At 36.4% G+C, this 23,192-nt stretch overlaps 3 protein-coding genes across 3 annotated transcripts; 1 reads left to right on the top strand and 2 right to left on the bottom strand.

The window, feature by feature from the left end:
* The first annotated feature begins 11,983 nt into the window (after positions 1–11,983).
* LOC105951673 (cytochrome P450 94B3) lies at positions 11,984–13,683 on the top strand. Its single transcript, XM_012975124.2, has one exon. It carries the CDS (start codon positions 12,081–12,083, stop codon positions 13,593–13,595), a length of 1,515 nt encoding a protein of 504 aa, XP_012830578.2. The 5' UTR covers positions 11,984–12,080; the 3' UTR covers positions 13,596–13,683.
* A 5,492-nt stretch (positions 13,684–19,175) lies between these two features.
* Positions 19,176–19,977, bottom strand: LOC105951649 (DUF538 family protein (Protein of unknown function, DUF538)). The gene has a single exon (XM_012975100.2). The coding sequence runs from the start codon at positions 19,823–19,825 to the stop codon at positions 19,364–19,366; it is 462 nt and encodes a 153-aa protein (XP_012830554.1). The 5' UTR covers positions 19,826–19,977; the 3' UTR covers positions 19,176–19,363.
* A 599-nt stretch (positions 19,978–20,576) lies between these two features.
* Positions 20,577–22,927, bottom strand: LOC105951672 (protein transport protein Sec61 subunit gamma-1). Its single transcript, XM_012975123.2, has 3 exons — positions 22,721–22,927; positions 22,469–22,595; positions 20,577–20,801 (listed from the first exon to the last, which is right to left on the bottom strand). The coding sequence occupies exons 1-2, from the start codon at positions 22,812–22,814 to the stop codon at positions 22,480–22,482; spliced, it is 210 nt and encodes a 69-aa protein (XP_012830577.1). The 5' UTR covers positions 22,815–22,927; the 3' UTR covers positions 20,577–20,801; positions 22,469–22,479.
* Positions 22,928–23,192: the final 265 nt, after the last annotated feature.

The raw sequence follows: 23,192 nt of genomic DNA, 5'->3' as shown, positions 1-23,192 counted from the left end.
CAAATGAATAATAATGAGATAGATATAGAGATGATGGATGAAAATGATACAATTGGGACACAAGGGACTAAAGTACGACTAAATGTCAATTTGACGTAAATCATCTGTAACAGATTTGGCCTATTTAATCTTGTACCAATAAGGTGAAACTCCTCGCTCCTAGGGTCTCCATCCTTTGGCCCGACATGTATTTGATGGAGAAATGTAAATTATGGTGACTCAACGGCTTGTTAGGCTAGCGGATTCGGACCTGGTGCCCACAATGAACCAACCCTTATTTGGAGTTGAAATTTCCACACTGCGGCTGTCAGGATTCGACCGTAAGACCTCCTACCAACTTACCAGTACCCCAGAACCAATTGAGCTATACCCATACGAGCTTGACCTATTTAATTTGTATATATATATAATATATACATACACGTAGATATATATGACATAAATAAAATTCAGAATATGGAAAAGAAGACAGTAGAATGAAAATGATGCAAAGAAGACAGTTCATTGAATACACACCTCAAAATAAATAGATATAATTTGTATATATATAATATATATACACGTAGATATATTGACATAAATAAAATTCCGAATATGGAAAAGAAGATAGTAGAATGAAAATGATGCAAAGAAGACAGTTCAATGAATACACACCTCAAAATAAATAGATAACAAGTTCACACCACATTGTTTGCAATTTGCATACAGCCACTATATATTCCACAATTTATTATTTTAAATCTGACTTTTTTTTTTATTAAATCAACAAAATTTGGCTTAAAAACAAAAGCAGTTTGATGTTACGGCGCCGAAATAGTGAAAACAATTTCACAGTTAGATATTATTTCATTCTGACTATTAAATAAATGATTAGTGATGTATCCTTTTCATCTCACGTGGAAAATGTGTTACACTGATTTTTTTCTCTCTTTTTCTTTGGCCATTTTTCCATTTAATAAACGTGTCTAAAATAACAGACCATTTTCTTGTCGGTTTTGTAGAACCTGCACTTGATGAAATACACAATGTGATTTTACACCGCATATTTATACATAATAACGCACACTCATGCGCATGTGTGCTTAGAGTGTAGTTATTTATATCTACGGTTTAAAATCACGTGGTGTATTTCATCAGATGTAGGATCTCATAAGCCCTTCCCTTGTCCTACAAATTATTTTAGGGACGGAGGTATTAATTGTTTTTAACATATTATATTAATTGACATAATAAATAAATATTTATTAGTAAATACCTCATTATCATTAAGAGATCAATAATATTGCAAATCTAAATTATTTTTTGTTTGAAATTAAGTATTAGTTGCAAAAGGGTCCTACGCTTACAACTAGACATGATCGACGATTGCATTTCTTGCAAACTCCCTCGCTACAACTAGTCGTGACCAAGAACTGGGTCCGAGCGGACTCGAACTTGGCTCTAGACGACTCGGCCCTAGTCAAAGAATCGGGTTTCAAACTCAGCCTGCAATTAATAAATTAGTTAATTTGTTGGCATAATAGATTCAAAGTTTTACTTTTCTTTACATAATTTTATTACTGATATGCCTAATTGGGCCAACCCAATGGGCCTACAATTTCTTTACCTACTGGGCTACGAGCCCAATATCGAAGACCAATATCACCGAGGCCCAAACACCTTCAAGTAAGGCTTGGGCCCAACAAAGCAAACCCAACCCAATAAACGACATATAAATAGAGGTTTTACTCATTTTATTAAGGTACGTCCGATTAACTGAGCAATACTACAATACGTATTCTCTGGACTATTTCTATGATCAGCACGTCTGACTTGAGCGTCGGAGGGGTTTCCGCCGGATCAACCCCCGGCGTAGTTCACGTGTGTTCATTTCGCAGGTACCTCAGGATCATCAAGTTGTCAAGCTACTGATCTGCTTTGCTCTCCCAGTTCATTTTCTACACTACCCCAGGTGATCTACATTTTAGCATCATCATTTTGGCGCCGTCTGTGGGAACGATGCAAACCAGATCACGTAGCCAACAAGATCCTCCTGAGGCGTCTGCTCGGAGAGAAAATGACACAGCTAACAACCTCCCACCTCGTGGAGGCTCTGGCTTGCCACCTCCTCCACGTCCCATGGATCCGCCTCGCGAGGTTCAGGTGATCCCCCCTCGGGACCCACCACTCGTCGATCCATCACTCCCTGCTCCTCGAATGGTTCAAATAACCGAGGATGCGCTTAAACGCATGATAGCAGAAGCTTCAACTCGCGCTGCCACAGAGGCCGTGATCTAATATATCGCCACGATGGGAGCAAATGCTCCCAACGCGATACCAGCACCTGCTCCACATGTGGAGCCACCTATGGCACCACCGCCATCGACTCCCTGGGGGTTTACATCGCCCCCAAAATATTTTGCTCGCCAAGGGTTATCGACTCCCTGGGGGTTTACATCGCCCCCAAAATATTTTGCTCGCCAAGGGTTATCGACTCCCTGGGGGTTTACATCGCCCCCAAAATATTTTGCTCGCCAAGGGTTATCGACTCCCTGGGGGTTTACATCGCCCCCAAAATATTTTGCTCGCCAAGGGTTATCGACTCCCTGGGGGTTTACATCGCCCCCAAAATATTTCGTTCGCCAAGGGTTATCGACTCCCTGGGGGCCTACAACTGCCCCCAAAATATTTCGTTCGCCAAGGGTTATCGACTCCCTGGGGGTTCACAATGCCCCCAAAACATTTCATTCGCCATGGGTCATTGACTCTCTGGGGGTCTACTTCCGCCCCCTCGAACGGTTCAGATAACCGAAGAGGACCTTCAGCATAGGATCGCCGAACCTTCAACAAGATCAACTTCTACTAGCTCCTTTAACGGTTCAGATAACCGATAAGGACCTTCAGCGTATAATCGCGGAAGCTTCAACTTGTGCTACCACTGAAGCAGTGGCACCATACATCGTCATAGCAGGAGCCAACGCTCCTCCTCGTGAGGCCCCACTGGGTCCTCAACATGATCAATTTCTATTTACTTCTCGAACGGTTCAGATAACCGAAGAAGACCTTCAGCGTATGATCACAGAAGATTCAACTCGTGCTGCCACTGAATCAGTGGCACCATAAATCGCCAAGGTTGGGCATCTCACCCCAGTGGTTCGTGATCGCCTCATCCTAAATGGGGGGCCATCCCATCCTAAAGTTGGGCATCTCATCTCAAGGGTGGTACATCCACTTACCTTTCAACCCCAAGGGGTCTCACATCCCATCAAGTGTTTCACGTCCCTACTTCAAAAAAAAAAAAAGGGTCTGACGCGCACGCGCGAACCAATGGCACAACCGTGCGCATCCACCTCACACCATAGGTCTCGAACGCCTCATCCTACAGTGGGAAATTATCCCCATCCTAAGGTTGGGCATGACCCTTACCTCTCAACCCTAAGTGGGTTCACATCACATCTCAAGAGACGAGTAGAATCTCCCTACTCAAAAAATAAAACATCCCCAAGGGGGTGCACATCTCATCTCAAGGAACGAGGATAATCTCCCTACTCAAAAAATAGAACATCCCCAAGGGGGTGCACATCTCATCTCAAGGAACAAGGATAATCTCCCTACTCAAAAAATAGAACATCCCCAAGGGGGTGAATATCAACCAAAAAAAAAAAGGGGGGTAAAATCGCGTACGCGAGACCCCAGAAGAAGATGAAAAAACAGAAGAAAAAAGAAAAAGAAAAAAGAAGAAGATGAAAAAATAGAAGAAAAAAGAAGAAGATGAAAAAAGAGAAGAAGAAAGAAGAAGAAAAAAATACAAGAACAAGAAGAAGCAGAAGAAAAAAGAGAGAAAGAAGAAGAAGAAGAAAAAAGAGAGAAAGAAGAAGAAGAAGAAAAAAGAAAATAAAAAATACAATTGGAGAAAGCAGCCGAGCCGCGCGCGCGAGCCGAGCCAAGCCGCGCGCGCGCGGCTCCATCACAAAAAAAAAAAAAAAAAAAAAAAAAAAAAAAAAGGAGGAGGCGCGCGTGCACCGCACGCGCGCGTAGAACACACGCGCGGACGCGCGCGCGCGTCAGCAGGAGAGAAAAAAAAAAAAAAAAAAAAAAAAAAAAAAAAGAAAAGGAGGAAGCGCGCGTGTAGTACACGCGCTGACGCGCGCGCGCGTCAGCTGACAGAAAAAAAAAAAATAATAATAATATATTAATGGGGGTGCGCGCAAGCACGCGCGCGCGCTTTCCAAGACGCCCTTGGACTGCGCGATCCCATTAAATCGCACAGAACTTTCACCGCCCTCCACCAAATTGCGCGTAGATTTTGACTCGCTTCACCAAATCGCACGAGAATTTCAACGCGCTCCACCAAATTGCGCGAGCTCTTTAACGCACCTACCAAATTGCGTTCGCTATCTAATGGAAAATAAAAATAAATTTTTTTTATTTCTCCACACCATGCCAACGATTAACGCAAGACTACAGCACCGATCTACTCTCAATACGATCCGGTAGCCCTTTCGAGTTTGCTCCCACATCGTCTCGAGAGTGGGGGGCTTGCGAGACAACTCCCACGAGGAGCCAACTCCCTCGGTTCTACGAAACCATAGCGAGATAACTCCCACGAGGAGACCACTCGCTCCGTCCTATAACCCGTTGCGAGGTAACTCCCACGAGGAGCCAACTCCCTCGGGTCTCATAACCACAGCGAGATAACTCCCACGAGGAGACCACTCGCTCCGTCCCGCAAATTGCAGCGATACAACTCCCACGAGGAGCAAACTCGCTCGGTACTATAACCCGTTGAGAGGCAACTCCCACGAGGAGCCAACTCCCTCGGATCTACGAAACCACAACGAGATAACTCCCACGAGGAGCAAACTCGCTATGTCCCACATCCCGCAGCGAGACAACTCCCACAAGGAGCCAACTCGCTCGGTACTACGAACCCGCAGCGAGACAACTCCCACGAGGAGCCAACTCGCTCGGTACTACGAACCCTCAGCGAAATAACTCCCACGTGCAACCACCTCACTCGATAATAAGACTCGATGCGAGACAACTCCCACGAGGAGAGAAATCGCTCAGAGCGACATCAATCCGCACACTCGTCAGTCGTGCGTCATCCAATGATTCTACAACTTCGCTGCGAGACAACTCCCATGAGGAGACAACTCGCCCGAAACTCACTATGTAATCGCAAGCTCAAGTTAGCACGATTACAACCCTAGAAACACTTAGAAATATTATGAGAATCTATATAGCCTGGCCAGCTTGATTACTCAAATTTATCTACTTGTTTTCGATGGGTCATTCATTAAAACGTGGCCACGGTCCAAATATACTTAAGACCCACGAGGTCTAACAAGGGGCACGACCCCCATATAAAAAAAAAATCTTGAGAGCCTGATCCCCTCCTCAAGTACATCACGCAGAAGGCTATATGTAAACACATACAAGCAACGCGTCAAAACATTGAAAATGTCGAAAAATAACAACTCCCACGAGGAGAATACTAGGCACTAGCTCCGTGCTACTACATTATCGTGAGACAACTTCCACGAAGACGTAACTCGATCAACTCGATTACCCCAGAGACAACTCCCACGAGGAGATTACTTGATCCGTGCTACTACATTATCGCGAGACAACTCCCACGAGGAGATAACTCGATCAACACTATTACCCCGCGACAAGATAGCTCCCACGAGGAGATAAATCGCTACTACATCGTCGCGGGACAAAACCGACGACTCAATTAATTTATAGTGCGGCAACTTTGTCGCGCTATGCGCCAACGCGCATTCACACCCCTCCGACACACGCTCCAACGCGTTTTCGCATACCATTAGGCCATACGCCAACGATCGACTTCTACAATTTTTACTCTCGACACGATCTGAGACCCATCACAACATGGCCCCCACATCGACTCGAGAGTGGGGGGCTTAATGATATGCCTAATTGGGCCAACCCAATGGGCCTACAATTTCTTTACCTACTGGGCTACGAGCCCAATATCGAAGACCAATATCACCGAGGCCCAAACACCTTCAAGTAAGGCTTGGGCCCAACAAAGCAAACCCAACCCAATAAACGACATATAAATAGAGGTTTTACTCATTTTATTAAGGTACGTCCGATTAACTGAGCAATACTACAATACGTATTCTCTGGACTATTTCTATGATCAGCACGTCTGACTTGAGCGTCGGAGGGGTTTCCGCCGGATCAACCCCCGGCGTAGTTCACGTGTGTTCATTTCGCAGGTACCTCAGGATCATCAAGTTGTCAAGCTACTGATCTGCTTTGCTCTCCCAGTTCATTTTCTACACTACCCCAGGTGATCTACATTTTAGCATCATCAATTACGTAGTTAATCAAACAGTATTCATTCATTTTATGAGTATTTATTTTGGATACAATCTTATATTCCAATAGTAGTTTTCATTGATTATTATAGGAAACATAAAATAACTGGAAAATTATTATTTTAATCTTTTGTGCTAGCACATTTAACATGTGTTGGAGTTTCTTTTTATAAAAAGAGCTATCTATCCTACATTGATTTTCCAATCTTTTTCTATCTAATATATAAAGTTTAGTGAGATTACGTAAAGTTTGAATAAGAAAGGAAACGCAAAATTTGAACAAGAAAGGAAACAGGGGCACATCACACGTGTGGGATAGGGAAGAGGATGAGAGTTGCAAATCTTTTAGTCAAAACTCAGTTGAAACATCATTATTTTACTTTCGGGGCTGCAATCTTCTGCTTCATTTGATACCAGTGGCGAGTTCAGGAAGATTTCGGTGGCGAGTTCATAAATTTATTGCAATCTTCTCCTTCATTTGATAGCAGTGGCGAGTTCAGAAATTTATTATAGGGTGGACTTAAATTTTTGGGGGGTTTCGGGGGCAAAAGAAAATAGGAAGAGAAAAGGAAAAAAAAAGTATAAGGGCTTTTTTTCATTAATTTGGATTTTGGGTGGGCTAATTAATAAAACTTGGGGGTTTTTTGCATTAATTTATACTTTGGGTGGTCTAATTAATAAAAAAATAAGTGGACTAAATAGTTATATATGTATAATATATGGGATAAATTATAAATTGAGGGTTGACTTGAGTTCACGCTTGCCCAATGGCAAACTCGCCCCTTTTTGATAGTGTACTTTCCGGTGAAGCTACAACAACGAGTTATAATGGGTTGTTGTATTACATAGGCAACAACATGATTGTGACCTTACAGCACATCTTCGAGAACGAATCGTGAAATTCATCTTAAAAAAACAACCTAGTTCGCGCTTCACCCTGCCTATCCTACGAGCTGAGCTTGAATATTCCCAACAACACATTTCCAAGTTCCAACAGTATGCATTGAACATGGCAAAAGAGAATAATTATTTCATCACTTACCGAAACCAAAATTTATATTATTTCTCATCATCAAAGAATTACTTAGTCTCTAAATTCCTAGCAACTTCACTACTTGAATTTTCAAGCCATAATATTTACATTATTACTTACTATTGTTAAATTTTAAGAAAATGATCTCATGTTGCATTTAAGTATGTATCCATTAGCTTATAGCTAGTTTTAGGATGGCAAAATACACCAGTTTAATCTATAATTTTGTGATGCGAATTGCTTTTTGCGGTTTGAAAATTGCTATTTGCGGTTTATAATAAACCTCCCCAAAAAACACTTTATTTCACTAAAATCCCAATTTTTTTCAAAAAAGTCCAACCCCCCCACCAAAACGCGTAAAAGCTCAACTTGGGCGTCCATTCATGCAGTGCACGCCCAAGTTGGGCGTGCAAACTGCATTTGGGCGCCCGGGTTGGGCGTCCAGTGCAAACAATTTTTTTTTTTTCTTTTTTTTTTTTAAATGTTCGGACGCCCATCTTGGGCGTTCGAACATTTTTTTGCGAAAAAAAAATCCTACAAATCGATTTGTAGGGCTTTTTAACATGAAATTGGTTCCGTAATCGACCTACCCAATGCATATTACACATAAAAGAGTCGAAATTACATCAAAAAATCGAAGCCCAACCCTTCTTTAAGCTTGATTTCGAATTTGCGATTTTTTTTTTTTTTTTTTTTTGCTATTTGCAGTTTTGGGGGATTTTTAGATATTTTTAAAAGTTTTGGGGGGTTTTGTTAGAAACCGCGAATAGCAATTTTGTGACCGCAAATAGCATTTCATTTTTGTGATGCATTAAAACATATAATATATTCATTATCAGTTTTCATAGGAGGTATATCCGTATATGTTTAAATGAGAGAATTTGACACATAAATTTAAGATAGATTTGTAATCCACATTAATAACTTAGAATGGTGCAAATAAATGATAACAATCTACGCAAACGATCGATGCAAGTTTATCTTTAATTTATTATTGCAAATTTAAATCCAAATAAAATCCAAAATCACCACAAATTTCAACAAAGTCGTGTTACGGTTAATCAACGTCACCGTTTCATCATACACATGCATTATACTCCATATGTTCCATAATATCTGTCTCTTTTAAGAATTTTTGTGTTCCATATTATCTGTCACTTTACAATTCCAATACTGCATTAATTACATATTTTTCATTATATCCTTATTAACTCTCCGACACTCTTTCTGCATTAATTAGTAAATCATGGTATGTTGGTCTATCTATACATATTTTCCTAAAATCAAGACATATATATATTGAGATTCTTGAGACTTGTGTCAAGGTGAAAAACGATACTACGATATGAAACTAGTAACATCACTTCCCCTGCGATTAATTTAGTAGGGGATAACTTAACAAGAATATTACAATTTTATCATTAAAACAATAACTTAATTTTGTTAAATAAAAGACTTTATAGGCAATTCACATGTAATAACATAATCTAACAAATTTAATACAACACGTAACCTAAAGAACCAAACGTATTATTAACGAATTAATTACTTAGCGAGTAGGAAATTAATTCAATAATCTAATCCAGTCAAATCCGATATAGGTAAGAAAACAACTACTCGAATCATCTACAAGAAGACCCATGCATGGTTATTAAAACCTTACGATTTACGATTCAAATCTTACGATTCCATTCGATTCATGCCTAAATCGATTCAAATCTTAAAACAAATATTAAATGTCAAAAAATCGATCAAATCTAAGGGTGGAAATCGGAATGGACTTTTCGAATTCCGCCAATTCCGGTCTGAAAATATATGTATATGGAATCATATGTTCAATCCGATTTCCTACGTTCCGATTTTTGATTCTTCTGAATTTATTTGGAACATAATTGGAATGGTTTATAAATTTACCGAAAATTTCGATTTCTGATCCGATTTTAGTTCCGAATATTTCTATGCTTTTTCAAAATATATAATATAATTTTATGATATATTTTGTAATTCGATAATATAACTTATGTTATGTTTTATATGAAAAATATAAATATCGAAGGTTCAAGTAAATTAAAACCTTAGAAAAGATTAATCGGTATAAGAAACTTTATGTTGCATTTTTTCCTTATAAGAAAATTATGTTTTAATTTGTTGTTCCGACATGTGTGTTTATTTATTGCGTTTTGTCGAACTCTTTTTTGGATTTTCTTACATTTTCATGCAATTTTTGTTAAAAAGATAGAAAAATATTGTGAAAAATTCCACTATCTCCGATTTTGGAACAAAATATTATAAACAAATGTAATTTCCGAAATTTTCAAAATTCCCCCGATTTTGAGGCATTCCGAAATCGAACTGAATTTTTGCATTCCGATTTTTTTGGAACGGAAAAAGGAACTCATTTTGTACTTCCGGAAAACCATGATTTTTTTTCGAAAAAGTCATTTCCGATCCATTCCGTCTGGTTTCCACCCCTAATCAAATCTTACGTTACGATTTACGATTCAATTTTTACGATCTTAGAAAAAATAATTTATTGTATTATATATAATAAATTTCAAATAAAAAGATATTAAACTTTATCAATGTATTTTCGAAAAAATCAAAATTATATACTTATAATATCAATATTGTTATATATTTATATAGTTATCTTGGATGTATTATATGTCAAAGAATATAAAAAATATGAAAACTGAAATGTAGTCTTGATATAAATAATTATATTAATAATTTTGAAAATTCGACTTTCAAAAATTGAATAAAATTTATTTGACTTATTTCAAAAAAATAATTCAACATTGAAATAAATAAATAAATTTTACATAAATTCCACTTGTATTGTAAATAACATGCACAAAACCCCCTCGTGTTATGAAAAACATACATGGAATTCCCTAAATGGTTAATGGTGTTAATAATTAACGGAATGGGGATTTCATGCAAGATAAAATAAAAATCAGGGAAATTCTATACAATAAAATTGACACAAGGGGGTTTGGTGCAGATTTTCCATAAAACATGGGGTTGTATGCAGTTTACCCGTAGACTTAGATAGGGCAGAGGTGAAGAGTTGGCGGAGTAGCGACTCGTCGGCGCCAGCAGGGATGGCGATGGCCTGGTTGTGTGGTTGCAAGAGAAATGACGGCGGCGGTGATGGTGGTGGTTATCTAGAGTTCTGACCTTCTGGACGATAAAGATTAAAGAGAGAGACGAGAGTTAGACCTTAGGCAAAAGAAGATTTAAGATTATGGTATAAATATTTTCGACCAATTAATTAGCGAATAGATTCGAAAAATTAAATGTAGGGTCAAAGGGCGGAAAAAAAATATATAACAGTAAAAAGTCGGTTGGTCGGGTAATATCGGCCAACCAACTTTTCAATATTTCAGAAACTATAATCGACTTGATTATGCATGGGTCGGTTGATATTATCAGTCAGACCAGAATCGGTCGGTTGATGGGTAATTATTGGCCGCAATAGTCGGGCCCCATGAACAACCCTATTATTTTTACTCGAATTTCTCACACGCGCGCCACCAATTTTAATAGCATAAGTGAGCTTTTTATGTCATTTATCTGTTCATATTTTATTCAATCTATTCTTTATAATTTTTAAGATACAACTTTTATAGTTTGATTTCATAAATTTTAGGGTAAATTGCAACCACCGCCTGATGTATGGTCAAATTACGAAAAAACCCCTCATGTTTGGATAATTACAACTACTTCCCCTCAATTATGAATCTTTTTACACGTCCACTCTTATGGTGTCAAATTCAACATAAACTTCTAGATTATGTGGAATGTTCTCTAATTTGTACTTGTTTTGTGCAAAAATGCAAATTTTGGTGCACCACAATCGAATATATACAAGTCAAAAAACACACCTTATGATCATCTTGCTTCAAAATATGAAGCTCCAATGGGATAAAACGGGTACAAAATTGAGATTATTCTATATAATCTAAAAGATTCCACTAAATTTGACACCGCAATGTTGGATGTGTAAGAAGATTTATACTTGAGCGGGTGGTTGTAATTACCCAAACATGAGGGTTAATTTTTTTTCTTCGTAATTTGTCTCTACTTCAGAGGGTGGTTGTAATTTACCTTCAATTTTAAAAGACATATATTTTTGTTATAATACTATATAGGTTTTGTTTGCAAAATTTTTTCCAAAGTGATTATGATATTTTTTGTGTAATTCAAAATTACTTTGAAAAAACGTTTGCAAACACCACCATAATGTCTTTAAAATATTTATACATAACTATTATCTATGTTATTTTTAATAGACTTACGAATCTAACTATTTACGATTAGAAATTTAAACAAATCGATTTTCGATTGAATTTGTGATTTAACAACGGTGGCCGGTCAGCCATGAGTTATCTATCCGCATGGTTTGTGTACCACAAAATCCAAAATACATGACAATTTCCATTAGGTAAAATGTCCATTCTACCCCGGCCGCTTTTTGCTCTATTCCCCTCGTTGAACACGTGACTAATAAAAGAGTTTATCTCGGCTAGCTAGGGCATTAAAACTTCTCCTCCTTTCTCACATGACTTTGTTTGTCTGTTAATATCAATCTCTCTCTCTCTCTCCACACACACACATATATATACATATATATATATATATGTTCATTTCTTTCATCTTCACTCAAACTTCCTAATACATCTCTCTCTCTCTCTCTACATTTTATCCCAACCATGGCAGCTTTCTCTCTCATCCTTTCTCTCACTTTAGGGTTTATCATCGTTTCATCCCTATTACTTTCCAACAAACGACACCGTTTCAAACTCAGAAAATTCATTGCATCCATCATCCCCAACCCAAATCTCCCTCTTCTGAGCAACACCGCCTGCTTGATTTCCTTCTACAAGAACCGCCGCCGCCTCCTGAGCTGGTACACCGACCTCCTATCCGAGTCAGCAACCCAGACCATCGTCGTTCACCGCCTGTGGGCCCCACGCACCATCGTCACCGCAAACCCAGATAACGTGGAGTATATTCTCAAGACCCGCTTCTCAAACTTCCCCAAGGGGAAACCCTTCACAGAGTTGCTCGGAGATTTTCTCGGCGTCGGGATTTTCAACGTCGACGGCGGTCAGTGGAGCGTGCAGCGCAAGTTAGCAAGCCACGAGTTCAGCGCCAAGTCGTTGAGGGAGTTCGTGGTGAAAGTTCTTGAAGACGAAGTTTCGAAGAGGTTGATTCCGATTCTCGAAAACGCAGCCGAAAATGGCGGAGTGCTGGACATGCAGGAGGTGCTGAGGAGGTTCGCTTTCGATACTATATGCCACGTGTCGCTCGGGATTGATCCTTGCTGTCTGGATTTTTCGCGGGCTCCGCCGCCGCTCGCGGCGGCGTTTGACGCCGCGTCGGAGATTTCAGCCATGCGCGCCGCTGCCCCGGTTTCTGCTGTGTGGAGGTTGAAGAGGGCGTTGAATTTGGGATCGGAGAGGGAGTTGAAGGAGGCGGTGAAGCTCGTTCGCGGCTGCGTTGACGAGATGATATCGGAGAGAATTAGCAGCGGCGGCGGTGGAAGCGGCGGTGGTGATCTTCTGTCGAGATTTTTGGGGGCGGGGCTGGAGGATGAGATGGTGAGGGATATGGTGATAAGTTTTCTGATGGCGGGGAGGGACACCACCTCCTCCGCCGTGACGTGGCTGCTCTGGCTTCTCTCCGGCCACCGGGGAATCGAGAAACGGGCGGTGGAAGAAATTGCCTCCATCGGAGATACTAAAAAACTGGGTTTCGACGATTTGAAGGAGATGAATTTCATACAGGCGTGTCTGTGCGAATCGATGAGGCTGTACCCGCCGGTGGTGTGGGACTCCAAGCACGCGGCGGAGGACGACGTTCTGCCGGACGGAACTCCGGTCAGCAGAGGAGACCGGGTCACTTACTTCCAGTACGGTATGGGGAGGATGGAGGAGCTCTGGGGTTCAGACCGGCTCGAGTTCAGACCGGACCGGTGGCTCGATCGGGCCGGTTCGGTGAAAAAGGTGAGCCCGTACAAGTATCCCGTTTTTCAGGCGGGCCCACGTGTCTGCCTTGGTAAAGAAATGGCCTTCATTCAAATGAAATATGTGGTGGCATCTGTCCTAAGCCGGTTCGAACTCGTGCCTGTTCGACCGGAGACGCCGGCTTTTGTTCCTCTGCTGACGGCGTATATGGCCGGAGGTTTTAATGTTAGGGTTCGCCGCCGGCGGGGGCAGGAGTGAAGAGGGTGATGTATAAGTAATTTTATGTTTGATAAATAATGTATTATTTATTGTATTAATATATTTAGAAATGTTTACATATTTTCAATTTCGTCCCATATTTTAACAATTTATCTCATTTTTAGACATGTATATCTCAATTTTCTCATACTAATCACTCACCTTCATAATCTCATTAAATACCATAGTGTGACTAATATGGTTACATGGAATCTTTAATTTTTGGAATTCTATTTGATGATTTATAAACAAAATAATATATTCTATAATTTATAATTGAAAACTAATATTTTCAACAAATTAGAAATATCTGCAATAGAAACTTGATTTTATAAATTATAATATACATAATTATCTTTTATATTAATATAAATTCAACAAAAGATATAATATTTTGTAAAATATAATAATTTTGTTCAGTTGATCTTTCACAAATATAATTCTCATTAATAAATTAATTTTAAAAATAATTATATAAAAAATGGATTTGTCTGCAAATGTAATGGATAATTTTGGCCAAGTTCCAATTTTGTAGTAATCAAAACCTTCTGTTCACATACATTGTTATAATTTTCATTCTAATTATTGATTCAAATTTTGAATCAAACAATCATTTATTGTATTTGGAGTTATTATCGATATGTTAATGAGTCGTTCAATTACTATTATACGTAACTACTCCCTCCGTTCCTAAATAAGTGTCTCTTTTCACTTTTCACAAAGATTAAGAAACTCAATAAATGTATTTTGATTTTAAAAAAATCATATCTAAAACAACCTTTATTATTTAATGATTTATAAGAGAAAAATAATGATTAGATTTTTATTAATAAGGTTAAAACAGGAAAAATGCATTTAATGCAGTATTGGAAATATATAGTGACAGATAATATGGAACAAAAATATTTTTAAAAATAGACAGTTATTGTGGAACAGATGGAGTATTGAATAAGTAATAGGGGTTGGTAACATGTTAAGTTGACAAGATTCATATTTACTCAAATCAGCAACAAAAATCTAAGTCTGATATTAAATGGTACTATCTCATTAAATTAATTACTCCCCTTCCCTTGAGATTAATTTAATAGGGAATTAATAAATAAGTAAAAGATTATTTTATTCTTTAACTCACATATTAATTTTGTTAAGTAAAAGGTTATATAGACAAATAATATATATTACCAACATTTAACCGATTGAATACAAGATCTAATCAAGTGAACATGTCGGTCATACTACTAACTAAGTGAATGATTGGTCGGTAGAGAATTTTGCCTTCGTTGCTAATATATGAGTGGTAAGCTTGTTGGCAAAAAAGATACACACCTAAACCTATATTAATGGGGAAAATTTGACAAACTCCTTCATTAGAAGGTGATGTTACATTAGGCCCAAAAAAATATTTAGATTTTAAGTAAAATCCAATACATATTTAACTAATAATATTTTTTAGATTTTACTATTATACCCTTAATTTATAATTAGACATGTAATTAAAAATTAAATATTTTGTATATCTTTCTTAATTATCTCACGTTTTACGTAACATTGGTATTCTACAAATCTGATTTTTTGTCTCAGTTCTGATCTTTATCTTCATCTTTAGTCTTTCTCTCACTCTCTTACGCCACAACACCCGCGCAACCCTCTTGCCGCCGACAAACTCACAACCACCACCATCCTCGTCCTTGGATCTCGGATCTTGTATTCACAATACTTCTTACCTAAATTCTCGTCCCTATGGGAGTTGTCGCTGATGACCGCGAAGTCAAATCGACTATTGCATAGAGTGTAATTTGGCATTTCCATTAGGAGAAAATACAGTTTGCACTCCTGAACTGTAGGGCTTCTCACAAATACTCCCTTAAACTAAGAAACGTAACAAAATGACTCATCTGTTTACACTCTATTAGTTGATGATGATGTGACATGTTGACTTTCTCACTTATAACTGATTTTTTATTATTTGTCGTTTTTACCCGTCAATATATATATATATATATATATATATATATATATATATATATATATATATATATATATATATATATATATATATATATGTGTGTGTGTGTGTGTGGGTGTGTGTGTGTGTTTTACTAGTTCCGTGAATAATATATATATATATATATATATATATATATATATATATATATATATATATATATATATATGTGTGTGTGTGTGTGTGTGTGTGTGTGTTTTACTAGTTCCGTGAATAATATTTTAATTTTTAAACAATCAAAATACCAAAAAAAAGTATTTGTATTGTGAAATCAACAAATCATTGAAAAAAAAGTAAGAAAAAAGTACAAAAAGGAAAAAAGGAAAAGGAATCATCAGCAAATAAATGCTCCTCTCTCTCGACATACTCCGAGAACATAGTCTCCAAACTTTCTCTCGCCTCACCACAACCATTATGAAACTCTCCTTAATTTAACAAATGATTGCATAAATTAAAGAATAAGAACACCACATTATCTCTTCAATCCTACAATTCAGATATGCAATTTTCCCGAAGAAAGGTTCCATAAAAAAAGTCCCAAAATTTTAGTTTCTTGCAAGGATTCTCAACATCTCGCTGCCATGAAAAAATCGAACTTTTTATGGTGCCATTTGGTTATATCATTGTTACAAAGAAGAGCTTTACGTTGGGACCATCAAATAAGAGATTCACATAGAAGTGGGTGCCGGCGAGATGCTTGTGGTGGTAGTGGGTCATTCTGCTCAAGATTTGATTTTGTAGAAGGTGTGCTTATTATGGTTGTACTCAGAGATACGACCCGATAATGCAAACGTGTTTTAAAGACAAAAGGGTAAATGCACACATATACAAACGGTGTTAATTTTTTTACGGTTGACTGAAAATAGTAAGGGCTATTTTGTTACGTTTCGTAGTTCAAGGGGGTGTTTGTGACAAACCCTATAGTTCAGGGGTGCAAACTGTACTTTCGTTCCATTATTAAATCCACTATTTTGCGCCGAGTGGTTTTTGCGCGCATAGTGGTTTTTGGCATTTCCTTTATTAAATTCATTACCACTATTGTGCAAAGTGGATTTGTCCTTTCCTCTTAATAAATCCAATCTGGCGTATACAGTACTGGTTGTACGGTGAAAGCTTACTTGATAGAGATAAAATGGTTGAATACAGGAAAAAAAATCACTATTGAACACATCATTTTCTCGTCGGAAAAGCTTGTGTTACGTGTTGTACCAATATACATATATATGTTGTTTGCCTTAACGAGAAGAAGTTTTTGTCCGAAAATAATAGTAGTTTTTCTTACAGTAAACGTGAAGCCATTATTGCAGTTTTTGGAAATCAAGAGAAAAATCATGAAATGGATTTTCGAGATACTGGGGAAGTTGGGGGTGAGATATGTGGACAGATGGAGAAATATTAGATGTGATAAACAAATTAATGGGATGACTGATTAGCAAAAAAAAAAAGTTCTTATTTTATTCAGATAAAATAAGAGTAGATGTGGTAATTTGATACTAAAAGGGTTATAGCTAAATGAGGATTTAAGTTTGAATTTATCATTAAAAGGAAATTGAATGAGAAATTTATATCAAATAGCTCTATATTAATAAATGTTATTGGTGAGAGACCTTCTCACAAACACTCCAAGTTTAAATAGACAAAAAAAAAGAAAAAGATTATTACGTTGTTATTTATAAATATAATCTTCTTTTATGTATTTCTTAGACAATACTTATCCGAAAAGTACTTTAAATTTAGGGGAAAATTCGGTTATACCCATGAACTATGGGGTATGTATCAAAGATCCCCGGAATTACAAAACGTACTAAATAGCCCCGTTCTTTTCTAGCCAAATGTTTAAAAAATTAACTATACTAGTTTTGAGGGGAAAATGCCTTTTTACCCTTATTACTGTTACATATATTATTATTTATTTATTTCTTTTTTCTTTACCCCCAATATAAGTTCTTCTTTGGACATCTCTTTTTTCTCCAAAATTGAGTTTTTCAAATGACAAAACAAACCCATGAGTAACTAAAATTCTAATTTTCGATAATAAATTGATTATGAGATAAATCTTAATTTGGGAAAAACAATAGGTATGATGATGAGTACGTAAGACCAATTTTATTAACTAAATGAAAATTTAAATTAAATATTTTACTATATTAATAGGTGAAGAAAATATAAAATAGTGGAAACTACAGTTTGCACCCCTGAATTGTCGCAAATACCGAATTACAAAACGTAACAAAATGGCCCCTCCGTTTCGAATATGTTAGTGGATGATGACGTGGCGCATTGACTTTATTGTTACTAGCCGTTTCTATACCTATTGGAACCTTTTTTGACCATTTTGCCCCTCAGACTAGTATATATATGTTTGTGCGGGTTAAAGAGGCTTATATTATTTTATCTCAAGTAATTATTTTATCTCATCACATTTATTTTTTATAAATATTATTTTATGTATGTATTTTTAAAATTATCTCGTATTTTCAAAAAAATAAAAATATCCATTTACATAGAAGTAACCTTTTAAATTTAAATAAAAGATAAACAAATAAATTAATGAACTAGGAAAAACAGCATGTCCAACTCTTTCCACCTCTGTTATTCTTTTTTTTTTAATATTTTTTTTTATTTCATTAATTTTTCGGACTAAAAACAAATCAAATTACAAATACACAAATGGTCACAAACCTCTCTTTCCCCCTCGCCAAAACACTCCTCTCTGCCGTCAGCTCTGTCATCAAATACAAAAATCTCCCCAATTAAAAATTGGCATCTGCATTAATTACATGATTCCTCCTTCGCCTTATTCATTGTCGGCGCCGCTACTGCTCCATTTATTCATGTCATTAGGATTGCCCTAAATTAATTTTGCAGCAGAAGTTATTAAGGGCAAAAAAATAAATGCACATTATTATTAACGGTGTTAAATTTCTAACATTTGAATGTTAAAGTCATGGACTATTTTGAGACGATTTATAGTTTAGGGGGTGCTTATGACAAGCTTCATAGTACAGGGGTGCAAACTGTACTTTCACCTATAAAATATTATGGGACAAAATATATTCATCATTATACATAAAATAAATTATGTATATCTTTATACATATCGATATAACAAGTGAGGGGTAAAAATGTCAAAAAATATTAATTTAAGAAAGTCAACTTGCCACATCAGCACATCACAGACATAATTCAGGAGTGCAAACTGAACTTTGCCGTTAAATTTACTCAAAAAAAATTCATAAAGTATTTAATTATTTAGACAAAAAAATATATATATAATAAAGTGTTAGAGAATATTAATATTTGATATATAAATTTTTAAGTGAAAATCTTTATTGATTTATTCTGATCTACTTCTTACGAATATTAATGATTTATTTTTTTTACTATGACATACAGTAGATAATTAATAAAATATATTTTTTCTGCATGTTATTGTTAAAAACAAGTAAATATATTTTTTTTAATTGATGTATGAAAAGGGTATTGAGGCTTGAGCTAGAATAGTTAGTTTAATTAAATTAAAAAAAAATATTACACTAAAAATTAAAAATAAATGGATATTAAAAATCATGACGAAACCTAACCCACATAAAATACTTTTTATGAGATTCAAAAATAAATAAAACATATATAAATGCAATGAACACTCAAATTCAAAACTTGATTGAACAACTTATAACAACAACAACAACAACAACAACAACAACAAAAAAAAAGGACAAAATGAAGGAAATTTAAGCATAGTTCCAAATTGTTCTTATTTCTACTCCAAATATTGCTTCTTCTTCTCCTCTTCATCCATGAAAGCAACAAAAGGAAAAGACCTTCCTATCCCCACAGGAGTCTTGAAGTAAATCTTCTTCTCAGCACCAACTTCTTCATGAATACTCATCTCAACAATAGGCACCCAAAGAAGCTGTTTGCTCTTCACACCACTCATCTTCTTCATCTTCCCTTCCTCCACGTAAGCAGTCACCTCTCTGTCGTATCTCACGAGCGTATTTGTCGCTTCGAAGAAATGCTCGTACGGCGCTTTTTGCTTCATCCAAACGAAGCCCGTTTCTCGTGCTATTCCACACTCTTCTAGGTCCTTGAGGGGGAGCACGCCCCTCGGAAACCCTAGCTCCTTGAGTTGTGTTACGGAGTGGTTGTAGCACTCGTGGGCCCCGTGGATGATCTCTGCTCCGGCCCGTTGGTCTTCAACTTGAGCTTTCTTGCTAGCCATTCGTTGAGGTGTGTGTGTTTTGTGGTGTAAAATGTTTTGGGAGGAAGAATGTGTGTGTTTGCGTTGAGTGTTGTGTGTTGTGTGCTTATATGCATTTTTAGTGGGAAGGCTAACTTTGTGGTTGATCTATGGAAGTTGAACTACAAAGGTTGTGTTTGAATGTTGATAGAGTCGTTCACCAAACAGTTCACTTCTAAATCTAACTATTAGTTGACAATGTTTTGGTAGGTAGTAATATCACCAATTTCAGTTTTCTATACAAAATTTTAGAGTGCGTTTGGATGGAAGGATTTGGGGAGGGATTTGATTTGGGGAAGGGATTTGAAATGACTCCAATTTTGGAGTCATTTGAAATCCACATCAATTGCTCAAAACATAACTAAAAAGGAGGGGTGTGGATTTGAAATCCATCCCCAAATCCCTCAATCCAAACAAGTCGAAGGGATTTGTTATTATGGATTTGAAATCCCTTCCCCAAATCCTTCCATCCAAATGCACCCTTAGTGAATTTTGATTCGATTAAACCGATTTACACTTTCCTATTGTCCTCCCAGATGGTAGAATTCTTTATCGAACAAGGAAAAAGAAAAAAAAAAAAAAAAAAAAAAAAAAAAAAAAATAGGAAGAGAAGCCCAATTTCTCTCAAGTGTTTATACTTCAATCCAGTTAATTCGTATTTTGACCAGTTAATTCGTATTTCAACCAGTTAACTATCCAAAGAACTAAAACACATAAAGTAGCAGTGCTGCGCTTCAGGAAAAAATCAATCACGGAAATATGAGGATAAAACTAAACAATGTAGTCATAAAATCATGCTGGAGTTATATAATCGACAAAAATGTATTAAAACATTAGTCTACTTTTACATGGAGTCCTATTTTCTTAAAAAAACGAGGCTTAACTAATCTTCAGAACTGGCGCCCTTCCTTTGCTTTTGCATTACGATATTATCAAGATTCTTGTACCAAGCAAAAGCCTGAAATTTCACACAAAAGTTTCGGTTAGTCTCTTCTCATAGTAAACCTAGTATTTGAATATTTAATTTACAGACCAAAGACGAAACAAATTTCTGTGGGGCATAAAGGGAAGATTAAAAAAAAAAAAAAAAAAAAAAAAAAAAACTGATTTCACAGAAGTAGCTGTTTTCACTTTACTTTAAACATCCACGTACATGAACTCAAAGAAAAAATCATTTAATCAAAGTCAACTTCATTCAAATTGCGAGCTGAAGAAGAACAATTTTTCACTGAAACATGGGATCTTCCTCTGATAAATGCATAAAGAAATACGCTTGGTTTTATGCACATTGACATATAACTAACATACCAACTAACTGATGTCCACTCGACAGACAAAGGAAGCTTCTTATTATGCAGTCCAAGATTAATATGTAGTCTAGGCTCTATGAATTTATTAACAAAAAATTGTACAATTGAATTAAAAAATAAATTCAGATATGCTATGTTCTCTCACTTTGATTTCTAATGAATACACAAATATGGCTAAAAATGCAATGCTTCTTCTCATAACAAGATCACCGTCCAAGACTCCAAGTACATCCCCACAGCATTTCATCAAACCAATAAATGAAGCACGAAATTAAGCACCGCAATTTTTTTAATATACGTCAATTTCATGAAGGCCAATTTTTGTACTATTAGACCTTCTCATAATATAGCACGCTCTATAAGGAGGTAATCCATTTTAGAAACATTGAACAATCCCCCATCCTGAAATGTAGACCTTAGAAATCCTTACGCATAGCTTCATTTGTGTAAAAGAAGGCAACTTCGTCCCAAGATTCTTATACAACAAAGATCAACATGATTTAAACAGGAAAGCAATACTTTCAACATTAGTTTAACCAATGAAACTAAATTGCCACATTGAAAGGTCCCGTCTAGGGTTCTTACCATTTTTTATATATGTTTAATAGGAAAGTATATATATACGTGTATTTACAGTGTCAGTGAGCAAAGAATGCACCTATTTTCCCAAATGAGCACATCCTCTTGAATTTCTATTTTTCTAATCAATCGAATGGGCTTGTTCTTAAGTGCAATAATCAAATTGTAGTCTTAAAAGCCCATGACCACTCCCTTGACTGATATCGAAACTGATGCATCTTTTTCGGGCCTAGAAGTTAAAATATCCCATTGAATTTGACATTTCAACAAATCTTAGTGGCAAAGCATGAAACATTTTGGTAAAAATTACGATTTCATACTCATATTTCGTACCTCAACCTAATGTACTTCAAAATCTATTTACTTCATTACATCCTATTCCAATTATCATCCAATCCTAAACTTGAACTTGATTTTCAGTTTGAAAAATCTGATAATAAATGAATACATACAACACACCGAAAGAAAAGATTCAGGCTATTCTCCCAAATCCCGAATACCTCATAGAAAAACAACTGAATCTTAATTCAAACAAAATTCAATTTCATTTCTGGAATATTCGATTTGAGCATAATAAACATATGCTTCACAAACACAAACCCATAAGAAAGCAAAAAACCCCAGTATTTAATTGAACATAAAAAGGGAAAAAGAAAAGAAAAAAAAAAAACTCAACTTTTATCTATAAAAAAATTCAAATCGGGTAATTAAATAGAGAAAAAAAAAAGATAATTACCTAAAATGAAATTAAGTAGCACCGACGATAATGTTGTTGATAGGGATGAAGATCAACTTGACGAAAAATCCGACGAAGCCCATCACGACAAACCCGATCGCAGTCCGAGTCGCGACCTTGGTGAATTCTACGTAAGAACGAATCCAAAATAAAAAAAAAAAAAAAAAAAAAAAAAAAAAAAAAATCAGCAAATTATTAAAACCATAAATCAATAAACGAACCGATCGATAGGGTGGGTGGGTTGTTTTGTACCTTTCCGATCAGGCTTGTGGCAACGCTTGACGAGACGAACGCTGTCCTTTGCGAAATCTCTCAGCGGATCGAAAACTGAATCCAAAGCATCCATTTTCTCTTTTCTGTAGATCTGTACGTCTTTTGCTCTTTAATCTGTAGATCTAGGGATTTGGGGATTTAGGGATTTGGTATGAGAGAAATCGATGAAAAGAGGAAATGAGAATTAAACTGATTTATATTGTAGTCGATGATGAACAAAGATGACGGTAGCTGAAATTCCGTAATTACCCCTGACGGATGGGCATTTTGCTGTCCATGCCATCAACAATTGTTTTTTTTTTTCGTACTAAATATTTGTAAAGTCCCAACAAAATAATATATTTTTGAGTTATTTAAAAGAAAATTATGCTGATTTTTGGTATGAACCTGCAATTATAGTATTTGTAGTCTTCAGTATTATAGTAAAGTATATTCATCCAATAATATATTT

Source organism: Erythranthe guttata, chromosome 4 (assembly GCF_056151865.1).
Source record: "Erythranthe guttata isolate IM_541 chromosome 4, IM_541, whole genome shotgun sequence".
Lineage (NCBI taxonomy): Eukaryota > Viridiplantae > Streptophyta > Magnoliopsida > Lamiales > Phrymaceae > Erythranthe > Erythranthe guttata.
This window is presented reverse-complemented; position numbering and strand designations above follow the sequence as displayed.